The sequence below is a fragment of the Pristiophorus japonicus genome, unplaced genomic scaffold, assembly GCF_044704955.1.
Source record: "Pristiophorus japonicus isolate sPriJap1 unplaced genomic scaffold, sPriJap1.hap1 HAP1_SCAFFOLD_799, whole genome shotgun sequence".
In the NCBI taxonomy this organism is placed as follows: Eukaryota; Metazoa; Chordata; class Chondrichthyes; family Pristiophoridae; genus Pristiophorus; species Pristiophorus japonicus.
Genome location: NW_027254717.1, coordinates 90,597 through 111,423, shown reverse-complemented (window position 1 = coordinate 111,423; position 20,827 = coordinate 90,597). Strand labels below are relative to the sequence as shown.

Sequence of the window (20,827 nt, the reverse complement as noted above, 5' to 3'; positions counted from 1 at the left end):
CACTCTCTTCTTCTGCTCAATGCCCTGATATGTTACAGCAAATAAAGGTACGCGGAGTCAGAGGAAATGTATTAGCATGGATAGAGAATTGGCTGGCGAACAGAAAGCAGAGAGTCGGGATAAATGGGTCCTTTTCGGGTTGGAAATCGGTGGTTAGTGGTGTGCCACAGGGATCGGTGCTGGGACCACAACTGTTTACAATATACATAGATGACCTGGAAGAGGGGACAGAGTGTAGTGCAACAAAATTTGCAGATGACACTAAGATTAGTGGGAAAGCGGGTTGTGTAGAGGACTCAGAGAGGCTGCAAGGAGATTTGGATAGGTTAAGCGAATGGGCTAAGGTTTGGCAGATGGAATACAATGTCGAAATGTGTGAGGTCATCCACCTTGGGGAAAAACACAGTAAAAGGGACTATTATTTGAATGGGGAGAAATTACAACATGCTGTGGTGCAGAGGGACCTGGGGGTCCTCCCAAAAAGTTAGTTTGCAGGTGCAGCAGGTAATCAGGAAGGCGAATGGAATGTTGGCCTTCATTGCGAGAGGGATGGAGTACAAAAGCAGGGAGGTCCTGCTGCAACTGTACAGGGTATTGGTGAGGCCGCACCTGGAGTACTGCATGCAGTTTTGGTCACCTTACTTAAGGAAGGATATACTCGCTTTGGAGGGGGTACAGAGACGATTCACTAGGCTGATTCCAGAGATGAGGGGGTTACCTTATGATGATAGATTGAGTAGACTGGGTCTTTACTCGTTGGAGTTCAGAAGGATGAGGGGTGATCTTAAAGAAACATTTAAAATCATGAAAGGGATAGACAAGATAGAGGCAGAGAGGTTGTTTCCACTGGTCGGGGAGACTAGAACTAAGGGGCACAGCCTCAAAATACGGAGGAGTCAATTTAAAATCGAGTTGAGAAGGAATTTCTTCTCCCAGAGGGTTGTGAATCTGTGGAATTCTCTGCCTAAGGAAGCAGTTGAGGCTAGCTCATTGAATGTATTCAAGTCACAGATAGATAGATTTTTAACCAATAAGGGAATTAAGGGTTATGGGGAGCGGGCGGGTAAGTGGAGCTGAGTCCACAGCCAGATCAGCCATGATCTTATTGAATGGCGGAGCAGGCTCGAGGAGCTAGATGGCCTACTCCTGTTCCTAATTCTTATGTTGTGTTTTAGAACACAAGTGTGGTCTCATCCCAAAAAGGGTTTCCATGGGAAGCACACTCGCCTCGGAGTCAGAAGGTTGTGGATTCAAGTCCCACTCCAGGAACTGGAGCTCATGAATCCAGGCTGACACTCCAGTGCAGCGCTGAGGGAGTGCCGCACTGTCTGAGGTGACATTTTTCAGATGAGAGGTTAAATCGAGGCCCCGTTCTTTCCTCTCAGGTGGATGTAAAAGATCCCGTGGCACGATTTCCAAGAGTTATCCCCAGTGTCCCTAGGCCAATATCTATCTCTCAATCAACATTAAAAACAGATTATCTGGTCATCATCACATTGCTGTTTAGGAACATAGGAGGCCAGTGAGATCATGGCTGATCTGCGACCTAACTCCATACTTCTGCCTTTGCCCCATATCCCTCAATACCTTTGGTTAACAAAAATCGATCAATCTCACATTTAAAATTAACAATTGATCTAGCATCAATTGCCGTTTGCGGAAGAGAATTGCAAACTTCTACCACTCTGTGTTTAGTAATGTCACACCTGAAAGATCTGGCTAATTTTTAAAATGTGCCCCCTAGACCTCGAATCCCCAACCGGCGGAAAAAGTTTCTCTCTATCTACTCGATCCGTTCTGCTAAATATTTTGCGGGAGCTTGCTGTGCACAAATTGGCTGCTGCGTTTCCCACATAACAGCAGTGACTGCACGTCAAAAGTACTTCATTGGCTGTAAAGCGCTTTGGGATGTTCGGTGGTCACAAATCATAGAAATTTACAGCACGGAAGGAGGTCATTTCGGCCCATCGTGTCCGCGCCGGCCGACCAAGAGCTACCCAGCCTAATCCCACTTTCCAGCTCTGGGTCCGTAGCCCTGCAGGTTACGGCACTTCAGGTACTTTTTAAATGTGGTGAGGGTTTCTGCCTCGACCACCCTTTCAGGCCGTGAGTTCCAGACCCCCACCACCTGAAACTTCCCTCAAATCCCCTCTAAACCTCCCCCCAATTACTTTAAATCTATGCCCCCTGGTTGTTGACCCCTCTGCCAACCCACTCTATCCAGGCCCCTCATCATTTTATACACCTCAATCAGGTCGCCCCTCAGCCTCCTCTGTTCCAAAGTAAACAGACCCAGCCTATAGGGTGAAAGATGCTATAGAAATGCAAGTCTTTCTTTATATCCTTTATGCATCAGACAGACTTATCTGGCAGCCACAGGGGGCAAGGGCAGTGGGGGGAAGGGGGCGGGGGGAGGTGGGGAGAGAGCAGGGGGAGGGGGAAGGGCAGGGGGGGAGGGCAGTGGGGGGAAGGGTGGGGAGAGAGCGGGGGGAAGGGCAGGGGGGGGGGGAGGACAGTGGGGGGAAGGGTGGGGAGAGAGCGGGGGGAAGGGCAGGGTGGGGAGAGAGCGGGGGGAGGGGGGAAGGGCAGGGGGGGAGGGCAGTGGGGGGAAGGGTGGGGAGAGAGCGGGGGGAAGGGCAGGGGGGGGGAAGGGGAGAGGGGGAAGGTTTCCCAGGGCTGCCGCGGCGCTAACCTGCCGTCACTCTAAGTTCTGGGGGTGGGGGGTGAGGCCCGGTGCCCGGTGCCCGCTCCCTGCCCCTCAGGCCGCACCGACCCCGCTCCCCCCCCGGGGACACACTCACTTTTCGCCTCCTTGGAGCCGCTCATTGTCGGCAGCCGCCCGAACCCCGCGCTCTGCTCACCGCCCGCGCCCATTGGCTGCCCGGCACCCCGGCCTCGCCTCCTATTGGCTGCCCGGCACCCCGGCCTCGCCTCCCATTGGCTGCCCGGCTCACCGGCCTCGCCTCCCATTGGCTGCCCGGCTCACCGGCCTCGCCTCCCATTGGCTGCCCGGCTCACCGGCCTTGCCTCCCATTGGCTGCCCAGACGCCCGCCCTCGACACCCATTACCTTCGAGAACGCCCGCCCTCGCCTCCCATTGGTTGACCACTGCCCGCTCTCGCCTCCCATTGGCTTCCCGACCGCCTGCCCTCGCCTTCCATTAGCCGCCCAACCGTTCGCCCTCGCCTCTCACTGACCGCCTAGTCGTCCCGCCCTCGCCTCCCATTGGTCGCCGCCGCTCCCCACGGTCTGGCCACGCCCTGCGCTGTGCGAAGTCCCATTGGCTGCAAATGAATCCGGGTCTGCCCGCCCCCTCTCTCATTGGCTGGACGATCACAATCATGCGGTTCCAATTGGCTTATCCTGCCTCACGCGCGCCGTTCTCATTGGTGGGAAGGCGAGGCGCGGCGCCCATTGGCTGCCGGAGCGGCCGCCATCTTGGTGAAGGTGCGGCGAGGTGAGGGCGGCCCGGAGGCAGTCCCTCGGAATGGAGGAAGACTTGCTTCCTCACTAAGAGTAAGTTCTCAGGTGACTGAACAGTCCAATACGGGAATTACAGTCTCGGTCACAGGTGGGACAGACAGTGGTTGAGGGAAGGGGAGGGTGGGACAGGTTTGCCGCACGCTCCTTCCGCTGCCTGCGCTTGTTTTCTGCACGCTCTCGGCAATGAGACTCGAGGTGCTCAGCGCCCTCCCGGATGCTCTTCCTCCACTTAGGGCGGTCTTTGGCCGGGGACTCCCAGGTGTCGGTGGGGATGGTGCACTTTATCAGGGAAGCTTTGAGGGTGTCCTTGTAACGTTTCCTCTGCCCGCCTGGGGCTCGCTTGCCGTGAAGGATTTACAACATCGGAGCAGGAGTCGGCCATTCGGCCCCTCGAGCCTGCTCCGCCATTCAATAAGACCATGGCTGATCCGATCGCTCAAAGATCTGTCTATCTCCGCCTTAAATACATTCAATGACCCAGCCTCCACAGCTCTCTGGGGCAGAGAATTCCATAGATTTACATTCCTCTGAGAGAAGAAATTCCTCCTCATCTCAGTTCTAAGTGGACGGCCCCTTATTCTGAGACCATGCCCTCTAGTTCTAGTCTCCCCCATCAGTGGAAACATCCTCTCTGCATCCACCTTGTCAAGCCCCCTCAGTATCTTATATGTTTCGATAAGATCACCTCTCATTCTTCTGAACTCCAATGAGTAGAGGCCCAACCTACTCAACCTATCTTCATAAGTCAACCCCCTCATCCCCGGAATCAACCGAGTGAACCTTCTCTGAACTGCCTCCAATTCAAGTATATCCTCCCTTAAATACGGAGACCAAAACTGTACACAGTACTCCAGGTGTGGCCTCACCAATACCCTGTACAGTTGTAGCAGGACTTCTCTGTTTTTATACTCTATCCCCCTTGCAATAAAGGCCCACATTCCATTTACCTTCCTCATTTGATAACTTTTTTGTGTTTCATGCACAAGGATCCCCAGGTCCCTCTACACTGTAGCACTTTGCAATTTTTCTCCATTTAAATTCTAATGTGCTTTTCTATTATTTCCCACATTATACTCCATCTGCCAAATTTTTGCCCACACATGTAACCTGTCCATATCCCTTTGCAGATATTTTGTGTCCTCCTCACAATTTGCTTTCCCACCTATCTTTGTATCATCAGCAAACTTGGCTACATTACACTCGATCCCTTCATCCAAGTCATTAATATAGATTGTAAATAGTTCGTAGAGAGGCGGGAGTTCCGGGGATCAGAGAGGCCTGCAAAAGGCGAGTGAGACCAGGAGCAGCGCGAGTTCGGCGAGAGGCGGGAGTTCCGGGGATCGGAGAGGCCTACAAAAGGCCAGTGAGACCAGGAGCAGCGCGAGTTCGGCGAGAAATGGCTGAGACCTTAAACAATAATTTTGCTTCGGTCTTTACAGTGGAAGACACAAAAACCATGCCAAAAATTGCTGGTCACGGGAATGTGGGAAGGGAGGACCTTGAGATAATCACTATCACTAGGGGGGTAGTGCTGGACAGGCTAATGGCACTCAAGGTAGACAAGTCCCCTGGACCTGATGAAATGCATCCCAGGGTATTAAAAGAGATGGTGGAAGTTATAGCAGATGCATTCATTATAATCTACCAAAGTTCTCTGGACTCTGGGGAGGTACCAGCGGATTGGAAAGCAGCTAATGTAACGTCTCTGTTTAAAAAAGGGGGCAGACAAAAGGCAGGTAACTATAGGCCGGTTAGTTTAACATCTGTAGTGGGGAAAATGCTTGAAGCTATCATTGGAAGAAATAGCGGGACATCTAGATAGGAATAGTGCAATCAAGCAGACGCAGCATGGATTCATGAAGGGGAAATCATGTTTAACTAATTTACTGGAATTCTTTGAGGATATAACGAGCATGGTGGATAGAGGTGTACCGATGGATGTGGTGTATTTAGATTTCCAAAAGGCATTCGATAAGGTGCCACACAAAAGGTTACTGCAGAAGATAAAGGTACGCGGAGTCAGAGGAAATGTATTAGCGTGGATGGAGAATTGGCTGGCTAACAGAAAGCAGAGAGTCGGGATAAATGCGTCCTTTTCGGGTTGGAAATCGGTGGTTAGTGGTGTGCCACAGGGATCGGTGCTGGGACCACAACTGTTTACAATATACATAGATGACCTGGAAGAGGGGACAGAGTGTAGTGTAACAAAATTTGCAGATGACACAAAGATTAGTGGGAAAGCGGACACAAGAGGCTGCAAAGAGATTTGGATAGGTTAAGCGAATGGGCTAAGGTTTGGCAGATGGAATACAATGTTGGAAAATGTGAGATCATCCACCTTGGAAAAAAAAAGTGAAAGGGAATATTATTTGAATGGGGAGAAATTACAATATGCTGCAGTGCAGAGGGACCTTGTGGTCCTTGTGCATGAAACTCTTTTTGGATCCCAAAAAGTTAGTTTGCAGGTGCAGCAGGTAATCAGGAAGGCGAATAGAATGTTGGCCTTCATTGCGAGAGGGATGGAGTACAAAAGCAGGGAGATCCTGCTGCAACTGTACAGGATATTGGTGAGGCCGCACCTGGAGCACTGCGTGCAGTTTTGGTCACCTTACTTAAGGAAGGATATACTAGCTTTGGAGGGTGTACAGAGATGATTCACTAGGCTGATTCCGGAGATGAGGGGGTTACCTTATGATGATAGATTGAGTAGACTGGGTCTTTACTCGTTGGAGTTCAGAAGGATGAGGGGTGATCTGAAAGAAACATTTAAAATAATGAAAGGGATAGACAAGATAGAGGCAGAGAGGTTGTTTTCACTGGTCGGGGAGACTAGAACTAGGGGGCACAGCCTCAAAATACAGGGGAGCCAATTTAAAACTGAGTTGAGAAGGAATTTCTTCTCCCAGAGGGTTGTGAATCTGTGGAATTTTCTGCCCATGGAAGCAGTTGAGGCTAGCTCATTGAATGTATTCAAATCACAGATAGATAGATTTTTAACCAATAAGTGAATTAAGGGTTACGGGGAGCGGGCGGGTAAGTGGAGCTGAGTCCACGGCCAGATCAGCCATGATCTTGTTGAATGGCGGAGCAGGCTCGAGGGGCTAGATGGCCTCCTCCTGTTTCTAATTCTTATGTTCTTATGTTCAATCCTCAATCTATGCTAATCTATTATCCCGAACCCCGTGAGCTTTTATCTTATACAGTAGCCTCTTATGTGGCACCTTATCGAAAACCTTCTGGAAATCCAAATATACCACATCTACTGGTTCCCAATTATCCACCCCGCTCGTTACCTCCCCAAAGAACTTCAGCAAATTTGTCAAACATGATTTCCCTTTCATAAAACCATGCAGACCCTGCTTGATTGAATCATGCTTTTCCAAATGTCCCACTACTACTTCCTTAATAATGGACTCCAGCATTTTTGCAATGACAGATGTTAGGCCAACTGGTCTATAGTTTCCTGCTTTTTGTCTGACTCCTTTTTTTAAATAGGGGAATTACATTTGCGGTTGTCCAATCTGCTGGGACCGCCCCAGATTCCAGGAAATTTTGGTAGATTACAATCAATCCATCCACTATCTCTGCAGCCACTTCTTTTAAGACCCTAGAATCTAAGCCATCAGGTCCAGGGGAGTTCTGAATAGAACGCTTACTTTGGGAGTCTTGTGTCGGGCATGCGCGGACAATGTGACCCGCCCAACGGAGCTGGGTCCGATGCTGGGGTTGTTGGCCTGATGGCGAACACTGATGTTGGTGCATCTGTCCTTCCAGTGGATTTGCAGGATCTTGCGGAGACATCGTTGGTGGTATTTCTCCAGCACATTGAGGTGTCTGCTGTATATGGTCCACGTCTCTAAGCCATACAGGAGGGCTGGTATCACCACTGCCCTGTAGACCATAAACTTGGTGCCAGATTTGAGGGCCCGATCTTCCAACACTCTCTTCCTCAGGTGATCGAAGGCTGCGCTGGCGCACCGGAGGGTGTTGGACCTCATCGTCGATGTCTGCCCTTGCTGATAATAGGCTCCCGAGGTATGGAAAATGGTCCACCTTGTCCTAGGCCTTGTCGTGGACTTTGATGACCGGGGGGTAGTGCTGTGTGACGGGGTCAGGTTGGTAGAGGACCTTTGTCTTACAGATGTTTAGTGTAAAGCCTATGCTTTCATATGCCTCGGTAAAGATGTTGACGATGGCTTGGAGTTCAGCCTTTGAATGTGCGCAGACACAAGCATCGTCCGCGTACTGTAGCTCAATGACAGAGATTGGGACGGTCTCGGAGGTGATGAAGGTTGGGCAGGTTCCCACTGGCTCTATAGTTTCGTTCCACTCCAGCGGTTGAGTGTGAGATGGAGCATTGCAGCGTGGAAGATTGAGAAGAGGGTTGGCGCGATGACGCAGCCCTGTTTGACCCTGTTTGACATAGATTGGGTCTGTGTTGGATCCGTTGGTCAGGATCACGGTTTGCATGTCATCGTGAAGCAGGTGGAAATGGAGGAGGACGCTCGATAGTCCCCCGCGGTTGACAGTGTCAAAGGCCTTTGTAAGGTCAAAGGCGGCTATGCACAAGGCTTGATGCGGTTCCCTGCATTTCTCTCGTAGTTGTTGCTCGGTGAAGATACTGGCCCGGAAATTGCCGTCGGAGGCTTCCCGCAGGCATTTGCCTCCGACCGGAAACATTTCTACCAGTTTACCTGGTGGTCCGGAAGGAGCGTGGGATTCCAGAGGGGAGGCCTTCTCTTCCCACGCTGCGGAGCGCGCTCCCGTCCTCCAGGTTCCCGCGCAGACTGTGCAGTCACATGTGAGTGATCAGCCAATCAGGTGCAGTATTCCACAGCTTTCTCATTAATAGCAATGAGAACTCCGTACCCACAAGTCATTGCTATTAATGAGAAAAAATAACCCAAAACACTAAACACATGCAATAAAAAATAAAAAAAACACATCTCACATAGTAATAATTAATTGAAATTAAAGTTAATAACTATCTGAGAGAAAAAAAAATTCCGAGTTTATAAAAAGATTTTTTAATTATGGTTAAAAATAAATGGAACGTGGTGGGCAGGGTTTCTAAAAATAGTGTTTTTAAAATGTAATTTAATTATATTTTTGTATGTTTTTAAACTCTGACGCCTGTAACAGTAGGCTATTCGCCTGCTTTTAATCAGGTGCAAACGTTTTGAGGACATTTGCCGGGTAAGATATGGGTAAATACCGCAACCTTGCCCTTGCAAATGTCCTCGCTCCCGAGATGCGTTGGATCTGTCAAGCTCCAACGTGACAGATCGGAAAAGCCGGTTTTCAGCGCGTGCGCATTGTGTGCTGAACACGGGCTTTTGCGATGCCTCCGTACGGACCCGGTGCGGGGGGGGGGCCGGGATTTCCAGCTCCATGTCCGTTGGTACTCCTCAGTGGACGGAATCTGCATTGCAACTCCGGGAGGAGCTCTTCAGCCGCGGGGAGAAGATGGTTGAGGAGGATTCTAGCGACGACTTTCCCAGTGGCTGATAACAGGGAGATTCCTCCGTAGTTACCGCAGTCAGACTTGTCCCTTCTTTTGAAGATGGTCAGTATTACGGCATCTCTCAGATTTACCGGCATGCTCTCCTCCTGCCAATAGTGCTTCTCCGCCATCCTTTAGTGCCCCTCTCCCAGAGTACTAGGAATGGCATCATAATAGAGGAGCGGAGATTGGGAGCGGCGAGGCCCAGAGGAGCGGAGAGGTTGAGGCCCAGGAGGGGCACAGAGTGGACCAGCAGCGGGATCGAGGCCTCGGGAAGGAGCAGCATGGACCAACAGCGAGGTGGTACAACTGACACTGCGCTCTATGAAACCCAGGGAGAGAGGACAGTAGGGGTATATGTGTGTGTGTGCGCTAGGCCGATGTAGCAGTGCCTCATCTCCAGTCGTCTTGGATCCCCTTACCACTGGACCAAGGCCTTGCTCTGTCAAGCCCGTTAGCTGATGTGCAGCGGCCACCCCACGTGAATTCACGCACAGGCATCTTCCACCCATTAAAATCTCATCAGTCACCTGAGAACTCATTTTTAGTGTGGAAGCAAGTCATCCTCGACTCCGAGGGACTGCCGAAGGAGGAGTTATGTTACTGGACTAATGATCCGGAGACGTGAGTTCAAATCCTACCACAGCACTTTTGAATTTAAATTCAGTTAATTAAATGAATCTGGACAATAAAACAATGTCAGTAATGGTGACCATGAATGAATCTAACGTGGACTGCGGTCAAGCAGGGCTGCGTCATCGCGCCAACTCTCTTAGAAACATAGAAAATAGTTGCAGGAGTAGGCCATTCGGCCCTTCGAGCCTGCACCGCCATTCAATAAGATCACGGCTGATCATTCACCTCAGTACTCCTTTCCTGCTTTCTCTCCATACCCCTTGATCCCTTTAGCCGTAAGGGCCACATCTAACTCCCTCTTGAACATGTCGAATGAACTGGCATCAACAATTCTCTGCGGTAGAGAATTCCACAGGTTAACAACTCTCTGAGTGAAGAAGTTTCTCCTCATCTCGGTCCTAAATGACTTACCACTTATCCTTAGACTGTGACCCCTGGTTCTGGACTTCCCCAACATTGGGACATTCTTCCTGCATCTAACCTGGCCAGACCCGTCAGAATTTTATATGTTTCTATGAGATCCCCTCTCATCCTTCTAAACTCCAGTGAATACAGGCCCAGTCGATCCAGTCTCTCCTCATATGTCAGTCCTGCCATCCCGAGAATCAGTCTGGTGAACCTTCGCTGCACTCCCTCAATAACAAGAATGTCCTTCCTCAGATTAGGAGACCAAAACTGAACACAATATTCCAGGTGAGGCCTCACCAAGGCCCTGTACACCTGCAGTAAGACCTCCCTGCTCCTATACTCAAATCCCCTAGCTATGAAGGCCAACATGCCATTTGCCACCTTCACCGCCTGCTGTACCTGCATGCCAACTTTCAATGACTGATGTACCATGACACCCAGGTCTCATTGCACCTTCCCCTTTTCCTAGTCTGCCGCCATTCAGATATTCTGCCTTCCTGTTTTTGCCACCAAAGTGGATAACCTCACATTTATCCACATTATACTGCATCTGCCATGCATTTGCTCACTCACCTAACCTGTCCAAGTCACCCTGCAGCCTCTTCGCATCCCCCTCACAGCTCACACCGCCACCCAGCTTAGTGTCATCTGCAAACTTGGAGATATTACATTCAATTCCTTCATCTAAATCATTGATGTATATTGTAAATAGCTGGGGTCCCAGCACTGAGCCCTGCGATACCCCACTAGTCACTGCCTGCCATTCTGAAAAGGACCCGTTTATCCCGACTCTCTGCTTCCTGTCTGCCAACCAGTTCTCTATCCATCATCATAGGCATTCCCTCGGAATCGAGGAAGACTTGCTTCCACTCCCAAAGTGAGTTCTTTGATGGCTGGACGTCCGATACGAGAGCCACAGACCCTGTTACAGGTGGGACAGACATTCGTCGAGGGAAGGGGTCGGTGAGGCTGGTTTGCCGCGCGCTCCTTCCGCTGCCTGCGCTTGGCCTCTTCACGCTCTTTGCGTTGAGACTCGAAGAGCTCAGCGCCCTCCCGGATATACTTTCTCCGCCTCGGGCAGTCTTTGGCCAGGGTCTCCCAGGTGTCAGTGCTGATGTCGCACTTTACCAGCGTGGCTTTGAGGGTGTCCTTATAACGTTTCCGCTGTCCTCCGTTGGCTCGTTTACCATGAAGGAGCTCCGCATAAAGCATTTGCTTCGGGAGTCTCGTATCTGGCATTATGTGGCCTGCCCAGCAAAGCTGATCGAGTGTGGTCAGTGCTTCAATACTGGGGATGCTAGCCTGGTCCACGTCCATACATTACCTCCAATACCATGTGCTTTAATTTTGAACACTAATCTCTTGTGTGGGACTTTGTCAAAAGCCTTTTGAAAGCCCAAATACACCACATCCACTGGTTCTCCCTTGTCCACTCTGCTAGTTACATCCTCAAAAAATTCTAGATTTGTCAAGCATGATTTCCCTTTTATAAATCCACGCTGACTCGGTCCGATCCTGTCACTGCTTTCCAAATGCGCTATTATTTCATCTTTAACGATTGATTCCAACATTTTCCCCACTACTGATGTCAGGCTAACCGGTCTATAATTACCCGTTTTCTCTCTCCCTCCTTTTTTAAAAGTGATGTTACATTAGCTACCCTCCAGTCCATAGGAACTGATCCCGAGTCGATAGACTGTTGGAAAATGATCACCAATGCATCCACTATTTCTAGGGCCACTTCCTTAAGTACTCTTCTCAATCTTCCTCGCTGCCATGCTCCACCTCACACTCAACAAGCTCCCCGCTGGAGTGGAACTAAATTACGGAACCAGTGGGAACCTGTTCAACCTTCATCGTCTCCAGGCCAGATCCAAGACTGTCCCATCCTGTGTCGTCGAACTCCAAGTCATTGTCAATATCTTGACTGAGGCATACGAAAGCATGGGCCTTACACTAAACATCTGTAAAACAAAGGTCCTCCACCAACCTGACCCCGCCACACAGCACTGTCCCTCAGTCATCATGATCCATAGCGCGGCCCTGGACAACGTGGACCACTTTCCATACCTCGGGAGCCTATTATCAGCAAGGGCAGACACTGACGACGAGATTCAACACCGCCTCCAGTGCGCCAGTGCAGCCTTTGGTCACCTGAGGAAAAGAGTGTTCGAAGACCAGGCCCTCAAATCTGCCACCAAGCTCTCCAGGGCTGTAGTGATACCCGCCCTCTTGTATGGCTCAGAGACGTGGACCATTTTCAGTAGACACCTCAAATCGCTGGAGAAATAACAACAATGTCTCCGCAAGATCCTGCAAATCCACTGGGAACACAGACGAACCAACGTTAGCGTCCTCGATCAGGCCAACGTCCCCAACATCGAAGCACTGACCACACTCGACCAGCTCTGTTGGGCAGGGCACATTGTTTGCATGCCTGACACAAGACTCCCAAAGCAAGCACTCGACTCGGAACTCCGACACGGCAAGCGAGCCCAAGGTGGGCAGAGGAAACGTTTCAAGGATACCCTCAAACCCTCCTTGATAAAATGCAACATCCCCACTGACACCTGGGAGTCCCTGGCCAAAGACCGCCCTAAGTGGAGGAAGCGCATCCGGGAGGGCGCTGAGCACCTCGAGTCTCGTCGCCGAGAGCATGCAGAAATCAAGCGCAGGCAGCGGAAGGAGCGTGCGGCAAGCCAATCCCACCCTCCCCTTCCCTCAACCACTATCTGTCCCACCTGTGACAGGGACCGTGGTTCTCTTATTGGACGGTTCAGTCACCTAAGAACTCACTTTTAGAGTGGAAACAAGTCTTCCTCGATTTCGAGGAACTGCCTGTGATGATGATGAAACTATCGGATTGTCATCAAAACCCATCTGGTTCAGTAATGTCCTTTAGGGAAGGAAATCTGCTGCCCTTACCCGGTCTGGCCTATATGTGACTCCAGACCCACAGCAATGTGGTTGAATCTTAACTGCCTTCTGAAACGGCCCAGCGAGACATTCAATTGAAACAAACCGCTACAAAAAACAATAATAATAAAACCGGACGGACCACCCGGCATGGGCTTCGGACACAACAACGGCGGACCCAGCCCTGTGGACCCTGCAAAGTCCTCCTCACTAACCTCTGGGGACTTGTGCTAAAATTGGGAGAGCTGTCCCACAGACTAGTCAAGCAACGGCGTGTTAGGGTTAGGTGCTGGCATCCCTGAGGCGCTGTGGGCCATCGGCAGCAGAATTGTATTCCACCACAATCTGTAACCTCATGGCCCGGCATATCCCTCACTCTACCATTACCATCAAGCCAGGGGAACAACCCTGGTTCAATGAGCATGCCAGGAGCAGCACCAGGCGTACCTAAAAACGAGGTGCCAACCTGGGGAAGCTGCAACACAGGACTACATACATGCTAAACGGCATGCTGTAGCCAGAGCTAAGCGAACCCGCAATAAACCGATCAGATCAAAGCTCTGCAGTCCTGCCACATCCAGTCGTGAATGGTGGTGGACAATTAAATAACGGGAGGAGGAGGCTCCCTGAACATCTCCATCCTCAATGATGACGGAGTGTGTGGGTGTGTCTGTATATGTGGATGTCTCTGTACACATGTGCTATGTACAGTATGGGCACTTAAAGCTTTAGACAACAGATTTAGCTGGTGATTTCAACTCTTTATTTAAAAACATGCATGTACGTGACATTTATAAATCCAAGTTAAAAACATGTATTAAAGCTAATAAGAAATGTCTGGATAAACATGACCAGATTCTCCAAGAATCCTTTTATACTTGTAAAATGTAATTGCATTGAGAACAAGAATCTAGGGGTAAAATGGATATTATTTTCAGATATAAAATATAGATATAGATATATATATATATATATAAACTTTGCTCAATGGTCCCTCCCAAGAGATGGTTAAATAGGAGAGGAAGGCTAATGTGAGGGGAACCAGAGTCTGTGTAAACAGTAAAGTGCTCCAAGGTTCAGTGGCTAAGGGCAGGATGTGCTCCTGGGCCCAATGTACCGGCAAGGTGCAGGTCTGACACTGTTTTAGTGCAGGAAACGCTGCAGCCAATTTGCAAGATCTCACAGGCAGCAATGAGATAATGATTGTTTTTGTTGGTTAAGAGATAAATATTGGTCAGAGAGCAGAAAGAATCACCCTGCTCGTCTTCCAATACTGGCAGTGGAAGCTTTTATGTCCACCTGAGAAAGCAGACGGGGCCTCGGTTTAACGTCTCAGCCGAATGATGGCCCCTCCGACAGTGCAGCGCTCCCTCAGTACTGCCCCTCCGACAGTGCGGCGCTCCCTCAGTACTGCCCCTCCGACAGTGCAGCACTCCTTCAGTACTGCCCCTCCGACAGTGCAGCGCTCCCTCAGTACTGACCCTCCGACAGTGCGGCACTCCCTCAGTACTGCCCCTCCGACAGTGCAGCGCTCCCTCAGTACTGACCCTCCGACAGTGTGGCACTCCCTCAGTACTGCCCCTCCGACAGTGCAGCACTCCCTCAGTACTGCCCCTCCGACAGTGCTGCACTCCCTCAGTACTGCCCCTCTGACAGTGCAGCGCTCCCTCAGTATTGCCCCTCCGATAGTGCTGCACTCCCTCAGTACTGCCCCTCCGACAGTGCTGCACTCCCTCAGTACTGCCCCTCCGACAGTGCAGCACTCCCTCAGTACTGCCCCTCCGACAGTGCGGCGCTCCCTCAGTACTGCCCCTCCGACAGTGCAGCACTCCCTCAGTACTGACCCTCCGACAGTGCAGCACTCTCAGTACTGCCTCTCCGACAGTGCAGCACTCCCTCAGTACTGCCCCTCCGACACTGCGGCGCTCCCTCAGTACTGCCCCTCCGACAGTGCAGCACTCCTTCAGTACTGCCCCTCCGACAGTGCAGCGCTCCCTCAGTACTGCCCCTCCGACAGTGCAGCACTCCTTCAGTACTGCCCCTCCGACAGTGCAGCGCTCCCTCAGTACTGACCCTCCGACAGTGCGGCACTCCCTCAGTACTGCCCCTCCGACAGTGCTGCACTCCCTCAGTACTGCCCCTCCGACAGTGCAGCGCTCCCTCAGTACTGCCCCTCCGATAGTGCAGCACTCCCTCAGTACTGCCCCTCCGACAGTGCAGCACTCCCTCAGTACTGCCCCTCCGACAGTGCAGCACTCCCTCAGTACTGCCCCTCCGACAGAGGGTTGTGGGGTTGGAGGAGATTACAGAGATAGGGAGGGGTGAGGCCATGGAAGGATTTGTAAACAAAGGTGAGAATTTTGAAATCGAGGCATTGCTTAACCAGGAGCCAATGTAGGTCAGCGAGCACAGGGGGTGATGGGTGAGTGGGACTTGGTGCGATTTAGGACACGGGCTGCTGAGTTTTGGATCACCTCTAGTTTACATAGGGTAGTACGTGGGAGGCCAGCCAGCAGTGCGTTGGAACAGTCAAGTCTAGGGGTAACAAAGGCACGGACGAAGGTTTCAGCAGCGGATGAGCTGAGGCGGGGGGGGTGGAGACGGGTGATGTTACGGAGGTGGAAATAGGCGGTCTTAGTTATGCTGTGCATATGTGGCCAGAAGCTCATTTCAGGGTCAAATATGACACCTAGGTTGCGAACAGTCTGGTTCAGCCTCAGACAGATGCCAGGGGTTTAGGGGCACTGCAGCTGAAGGCACAGCTACCAATCCCCGATTAAAATCAGGGACGCGCGAAAGGGCAGAATTCTCTCTGGTAGTCGCAGAAAGTACAGCCAGCGGGAGCAGGCGCGAGGGGTCAAAAGGCTGCTCCCATTTCTTATGCAACACAATGGCCCTGGAACTCCAGTCTCGCCGGGTCAGTACGCAATACGTACGGACCTGGGCAGGCCTCGCAAAAGCCGGTTTTTGGAGCGCAATGCGCAGGCGCCGAAAACCGGCTTTTCCGATCTGTCAAGATCAAGGTACATTCGTAGAGAAATTTCAGGTCGAAGGCATTATATGGAGCCAAGCTGGGTGGCTGGAGTTAAGACGCGGATCAGCCGTGATTTGACTGAATGGCGGAACAAGCCTGAGGGGCTGAACGGCCTCCTCCTGTTCCTGTGGTACCTCTAAATTGCAGGAGTCTGTCTCTAAGGGATTGGGAGGTAAGATGTGATTAACTGTATCCCTGTCAATCCCGTTTCCCGGCAGTGCTGGTGGAGTTACATTCTGGTGATATTTTCGGAATCAGTGAACTTCCCGACATAGTTGTCGACACTTGTGATTCACAGACGGAGCTCCCCCAGGTTCCACCTCGCAGTCTCGGATTCAATATCGTCATGATGCAGTGAGCAACCTGCAAAATATATAAAGTCACTCAATCTCGCTACACCTCGCTCTCTCCTGCTCTCCCTCAAACTCTCCCCCCCCCCCCCTCCGCTCTTCCTCCCCCCTCCCCCGCACTCACCCCCCGCTCTCTTCCCTCCCCCGCTTTCTTCCCTCCCGCTCCCTTCCCCCCGCTCTCGTCCCCCCTGCTCTCTTCCATCCCCACCACCCCCGCGCTCTCCCTCCCCCCCCGCTCTCTCCCCCCCCCCGCTCTACCCCCCCCCGCTCTCTCTCTCCCCTCCTCCCCCCGCGCTCTCTTCCCTGCTCTCCCCCCCTCCCCCGCGCTCTCGTTCCCCCTGCTCTCTCCCCCCGCGCTCTACCCCCCCCCCGCTCTCTCCCTCCCCCCGCTCTCTCTCTCCCCTCCTCCCCCCGCGCTCTCTTCCCTGCTCTCCCCCGCGCTCTCGTTCCCCCTGCTCTCTCCCCCCGCGCTCTACCCCCCCCCCGCTCTCTCCCTCCCCCCGCTCTCTCTCTCCCCTCCTCCCCCCGCGCTCTCTTCCCTGCTCTCCCCCCCCCTCCCCCGCGCTCTCTCCCCCCGCGCTCTACCCCCCCCCCCGCCCCCTCTCCTCTCCAGCCCACCTTTTCCCTTCTCTCCTGTCTCTGTCTCTCCCCTTTGTCTCTCTTCCCCATCTCTCTCCTTTCTCCCCCCCACCCCCCCACATTCTCCTGCTCTCTACCCCATCCTCTCCCTCTTTCTCTCTCTTCACTAGGGTGGTCCTAAAAGTGGCTACAGAGCTGGTGGATGCATTGGTTGTAATGCACCAAAATTCCCTGGATTCTGGAAAGGTCCCAGCGGATTGGAAAACCGCAAATGTAACACTCCTATTCAAAAAAGGAGGCAGACAAAAAGCAGGAAACTTTAGTAGCCTAACATTTGGAAAAGCATAATACAGTCAAGCAGAGTCAACATGGTTTCATGAAAGGGAAATCAGGTTTGACAAATTTGCTGGAGTTCTTTGAGGATGTAACAAACAGGGTGGATAAAGGGGAACCAGTGGATGTGGTGTATTTGGATTTCCAGAAGGCATTCGATAAGTTGCCACATAAAAGGTTACTGCACAAGATAAAAGTTCACGGGGTTGGGGGTAAAATATTAGCATGGATAGAGGATTGGCTAACTAACAGAAAACAGAGAGTCAGGATAAATTTTCCGGTTGGCAAACAGTAATTAATAGGGTGCCACAGGGATCGGTGCTGGGTCCTCAACTATTTACAATCTATATTAATTAACTTGGATGAAGAGACAGAGTGTAATGTCGCCAAGTTTGCTGATGATACAAAGATGGGTGGGAAAGAAAATTGTGAGGAGGACACAAAAAATCTGCAAAGGGATATAGACAGGCTAAGTGAGTGGGCAAGAATCTGGCAGATGGAGTATAATGTGGGAAACTGTGAGGTTATCCACTTTGGCAGAAAAAATAGAAAACCAAATTATAATTTAAATAGAGAAAAATTGCAAAGTGCTGGAGTACAGAGGGACCTGGGGGTCCTTGTATATGAAACACAAAAAGTTAGCATGCAGGTACAGCAAGTAATCTGGAAGGCAAGTGGAATGTTGGCCTTTATTGCAAGGGAGATAGAGTATAAAAGCAGAGAAGTCCTGCTACAACTGTACAGGGTATTGGTGAGGCCACACCTGGAGTACTGCGTACAGTTTTGGTCTCCGTATTTAAGGAGGGATATACTTGCATTGGAGGCTGTTCAGAGAAGGTTCACTAGGTTGATTCCAGAGATGAGAGGGTTGACTTATGAAGATAGGTTGAGTAGGTTGGGCCTATACACATTGGAGTTCAGAAGAATGAGAGGTGATCTTATCGAAACATAAGATAATGAGGGGGTTCGACAAGGTGGATGCAGAGAGGATATTTCCACTCATAGGGGAAACTAAAACTCGGGGACATAGTCTCAGAATAAGGGGCCGCCCATTTAAAACTGAGATGAGGAGGAATTTCTTCTCTCAGAGGGTTGTAAATATTTGGAATTCTCTGCCCCAGAGAGTTGTGGAGGCTGGGTCACTGAATATATTTGAGACGGAGATAGACAGATTTTTGAGCGATGAGGCAGTAAAGGATTATGGGGAGTGGGCAGGGAAGTGGAGCTGAGTCCATGATCAGATCAGCTATGATCTTATTGAATGGCGGAGCAGGCTCGAGGGCCCAAATGGCCTCCTCCTGCTCCTATTTATTGTGTTCTTATGTTCTTGTAAAGTATTCTCCTGTGAGTCTGCTAACAGGTTTGTGGAGCTGTTGCATCCCGTCCGAACTGACCCCCGTCTGGACGGAATTCCTCATCGGCGCCAAACCTCGAAACCTCCCTCGGGAGCCGGCGCCTCACAACTTGAGCCTCCTCGGGGAAATCCCCTCCGTGCCTTTCAGTTCCGCGCGGGGTTTCCTGTACGGGCTGCTCCTGCACACTCTCCACGTTGCCATCCTCGTCTGCTGTCCGGACACGCCATGGCGTACCATCTTGCCGTCCGGAGGAGGCGGGGGTCCCCGATGGAGGGCACTCTATGCGGGAGTCCTCCCACTATGTATTGGGGAATTGACCTGGAGGGTGGTGTACGGAGCAGTCCAGAGCAATTGCTTTTTAAGTCGGTTCACAGACTCCCAGGCCGCCTGTAATTTCTGCGGTCTAGAGGAGTCCGTGTTCCATGTCTATGTTGAGTGTGCGAGGTTGCAGCCCCTCTTCCAATATTTGAAGGGGCTGCTCCTCAAATTCTGGCTGCACTTCAGTCCCACGCCCCTGATCTTTAGGCACCCTGTGTGGAGGCGAGCGGGCAGGTCAGAATGCCTCCTCGTAGGACTGCTCCTGGGCACGGCCAAGGTGGCCATTAACCGGTCCAGGCAGTCGAGGGGGTCGTTCAGCCCGACTGCCTGCCTCTCTTCCGCGGTTACATCCGAGCCAGGGTGACCCTGGAGATGGAGCACGCGGTGTCCACCGGTACGCTCGCGGCCTTCCGCGAGAGGTGGGCGCCGGAGGGACTGGAGTGCAGCATCACCCCCGGCAACCACATTCTAATCTGATTCTTCAATGCTAAAAGTTTCATTTGATTGATCTGTCGGTTTTAGTGCCCCCTTTAATAAGGGGGCACTTGATTTACAGTAATTGTTGTGGAGCTGTTGCGTTGTGAGTGGCTAAGCCAGTCACGTGATGTTCACAGGACTCATGGAGCTGAATTTTCGTTATTCTGCTGCCTCTGTTCACGCCCCGGAGGGGTGTTAATGGCGGAGGAAAGGCCTTCTGGGCGTGAGGTCAGCTCCCAGCGCCCCGCCGGCAAATTAGTTGCCTGTTGCGTGGAGCAGCACCGCCCGAAAGTGTCGAGCCGGTGTGCAACGTATAGGCTCAACTTACTCAACCTATCTTCGTAACTCAACCCCCTCAGCTCCGGTATCAACCGAGTGAACCTTCTCCCAACTGCCTCCAATGCAAGTATTTGCCTCATTCTCTGCCATGGCTGGGGATTGGTTTGGCCGTTTTACAGACCGGAGTTCCTGCCCGGTTTGAGCTGTGTATGATAAGGCTTGCCTGGGGAGCTTGGCCTGTCACACACTAGGCAGGGGAGCGTTGCCGTGTGTGTCTGCTACAGCTCTTTGAGAGCGACACACACAGCAACTCTTAAAGGGCTGCCGCAGAGATACCAGGGCAGCGCCGCTCTCTTCCGACACGGAATATGTTTTAGAACTAAAATGGACGAAAGTGTTCCAAAAAAAAATAGCCACAAATTTTCAATGCTCCTTGAACCATCCAATCGGGTACCGAAGAGCCTGCTTGCTTTGCGATTGGCCGAGGAAGGCGGGGTGCCGCGAGGGTGGACCAATGGCGGCAGGGGCGGGCGGTTTGAGACGGGAGGTCACGTGATCAACCCTCCAGTGTTGGCAAGCCGAGGCTTGTCACTTTTCCGAGAGCCCTCCATAGTCTGACACTAATACATGGGCATTCCCAAACTGACCTGATAATTCAAGAACCTCCATCCAGGAATCCCGCTCACCACAAGCTGCCAGGAGCATCTCCAGCCCGCCGGAGCTGATTGCAGAATTCTGCGACAGGTCGAGAAATGCCAGCGATGGGAAGGATGGCAAACACCTACAGGGAGAGGGCAACGTACACCATGAGACCCGTACCTCAGCTCCTGCCCCCCCTACAACCAGCAGCCTACGTCGCAAGGAATATTTACCTATCCCTCCACCCAACCGAGAGATCCCAGCTCCTGCTGGGGTGGGGTCCCATGGGGGCTGGTTCTTCAGGAGTGCGCCTGGATAGGCCGAGACAGATCCAGCTTCACCCGATAGCAACAACATCAACGTGCATTTATACAGTGCCTTTAACGCAGTAAAGCATCCCAGGGCGCTTCACAGGAGCGTTATCAAGCAAAATCTGACACAGCCGCATAAAGAGATATTACAATAGATGACCAGAGGTGGTTTCTGGGACACCAATTGGCCAATTGGCTTCCACATT

The 20,827-nt window shown here is 51.7% G+C and overlaps 2 protein-coding genes across 4 annotated transcripts in view; both read right to left on the bottom strand.

The window, feature by feature from the left end:
- tonsl (tonsoku-like, DNA repair protein) overlaps positions 1-2,878 on the bottom strand; it is an 83,523-nt gene extending 80,645 nt beyond the window's left edge. For all 3 annotated transcript variants that reach the window (XM_070874376.1, XM_070874377.1, XM_070874378.1), the window contains exon 1: positions 2,802-2,878. In XM_070874376.1, the coding sequence (XP_070730477.1) occupies positions 2,802-2,874 (73 nt within the window). In that variant the 5' untranslated portion in view covers positions 2,875-2,878. The remainder of the gene's footprint in view (positions 1-2,801) is intronic.
- A 12,190-nt stretch (positions 2,879-15,068) lies between these two features.
- The window catches only part of LOC139257034 (tonsoku-like protein), an 85,017-nt gene continuing 79,258 nt past the window's right edge, over positions 15,069-20,827 (bottom strand). The window contains exons 19-20 of the mRNA XM_070874379.1: positions 20,319-20,452; positions 15,069-16,343 (exon numbers count right to left, since the gene is read on the bottom strand). Coding sequence (XP_070730480.1) covers positions 16,273-16,343; positions 20,319-20,452 — 205 coding nt within the window. The 3' untranslated portion in view covers positions 15,069-16,272. The remainder of the gene's footprint in view (positions 16,344-20,318; positions 20,453-20,827) is intronic.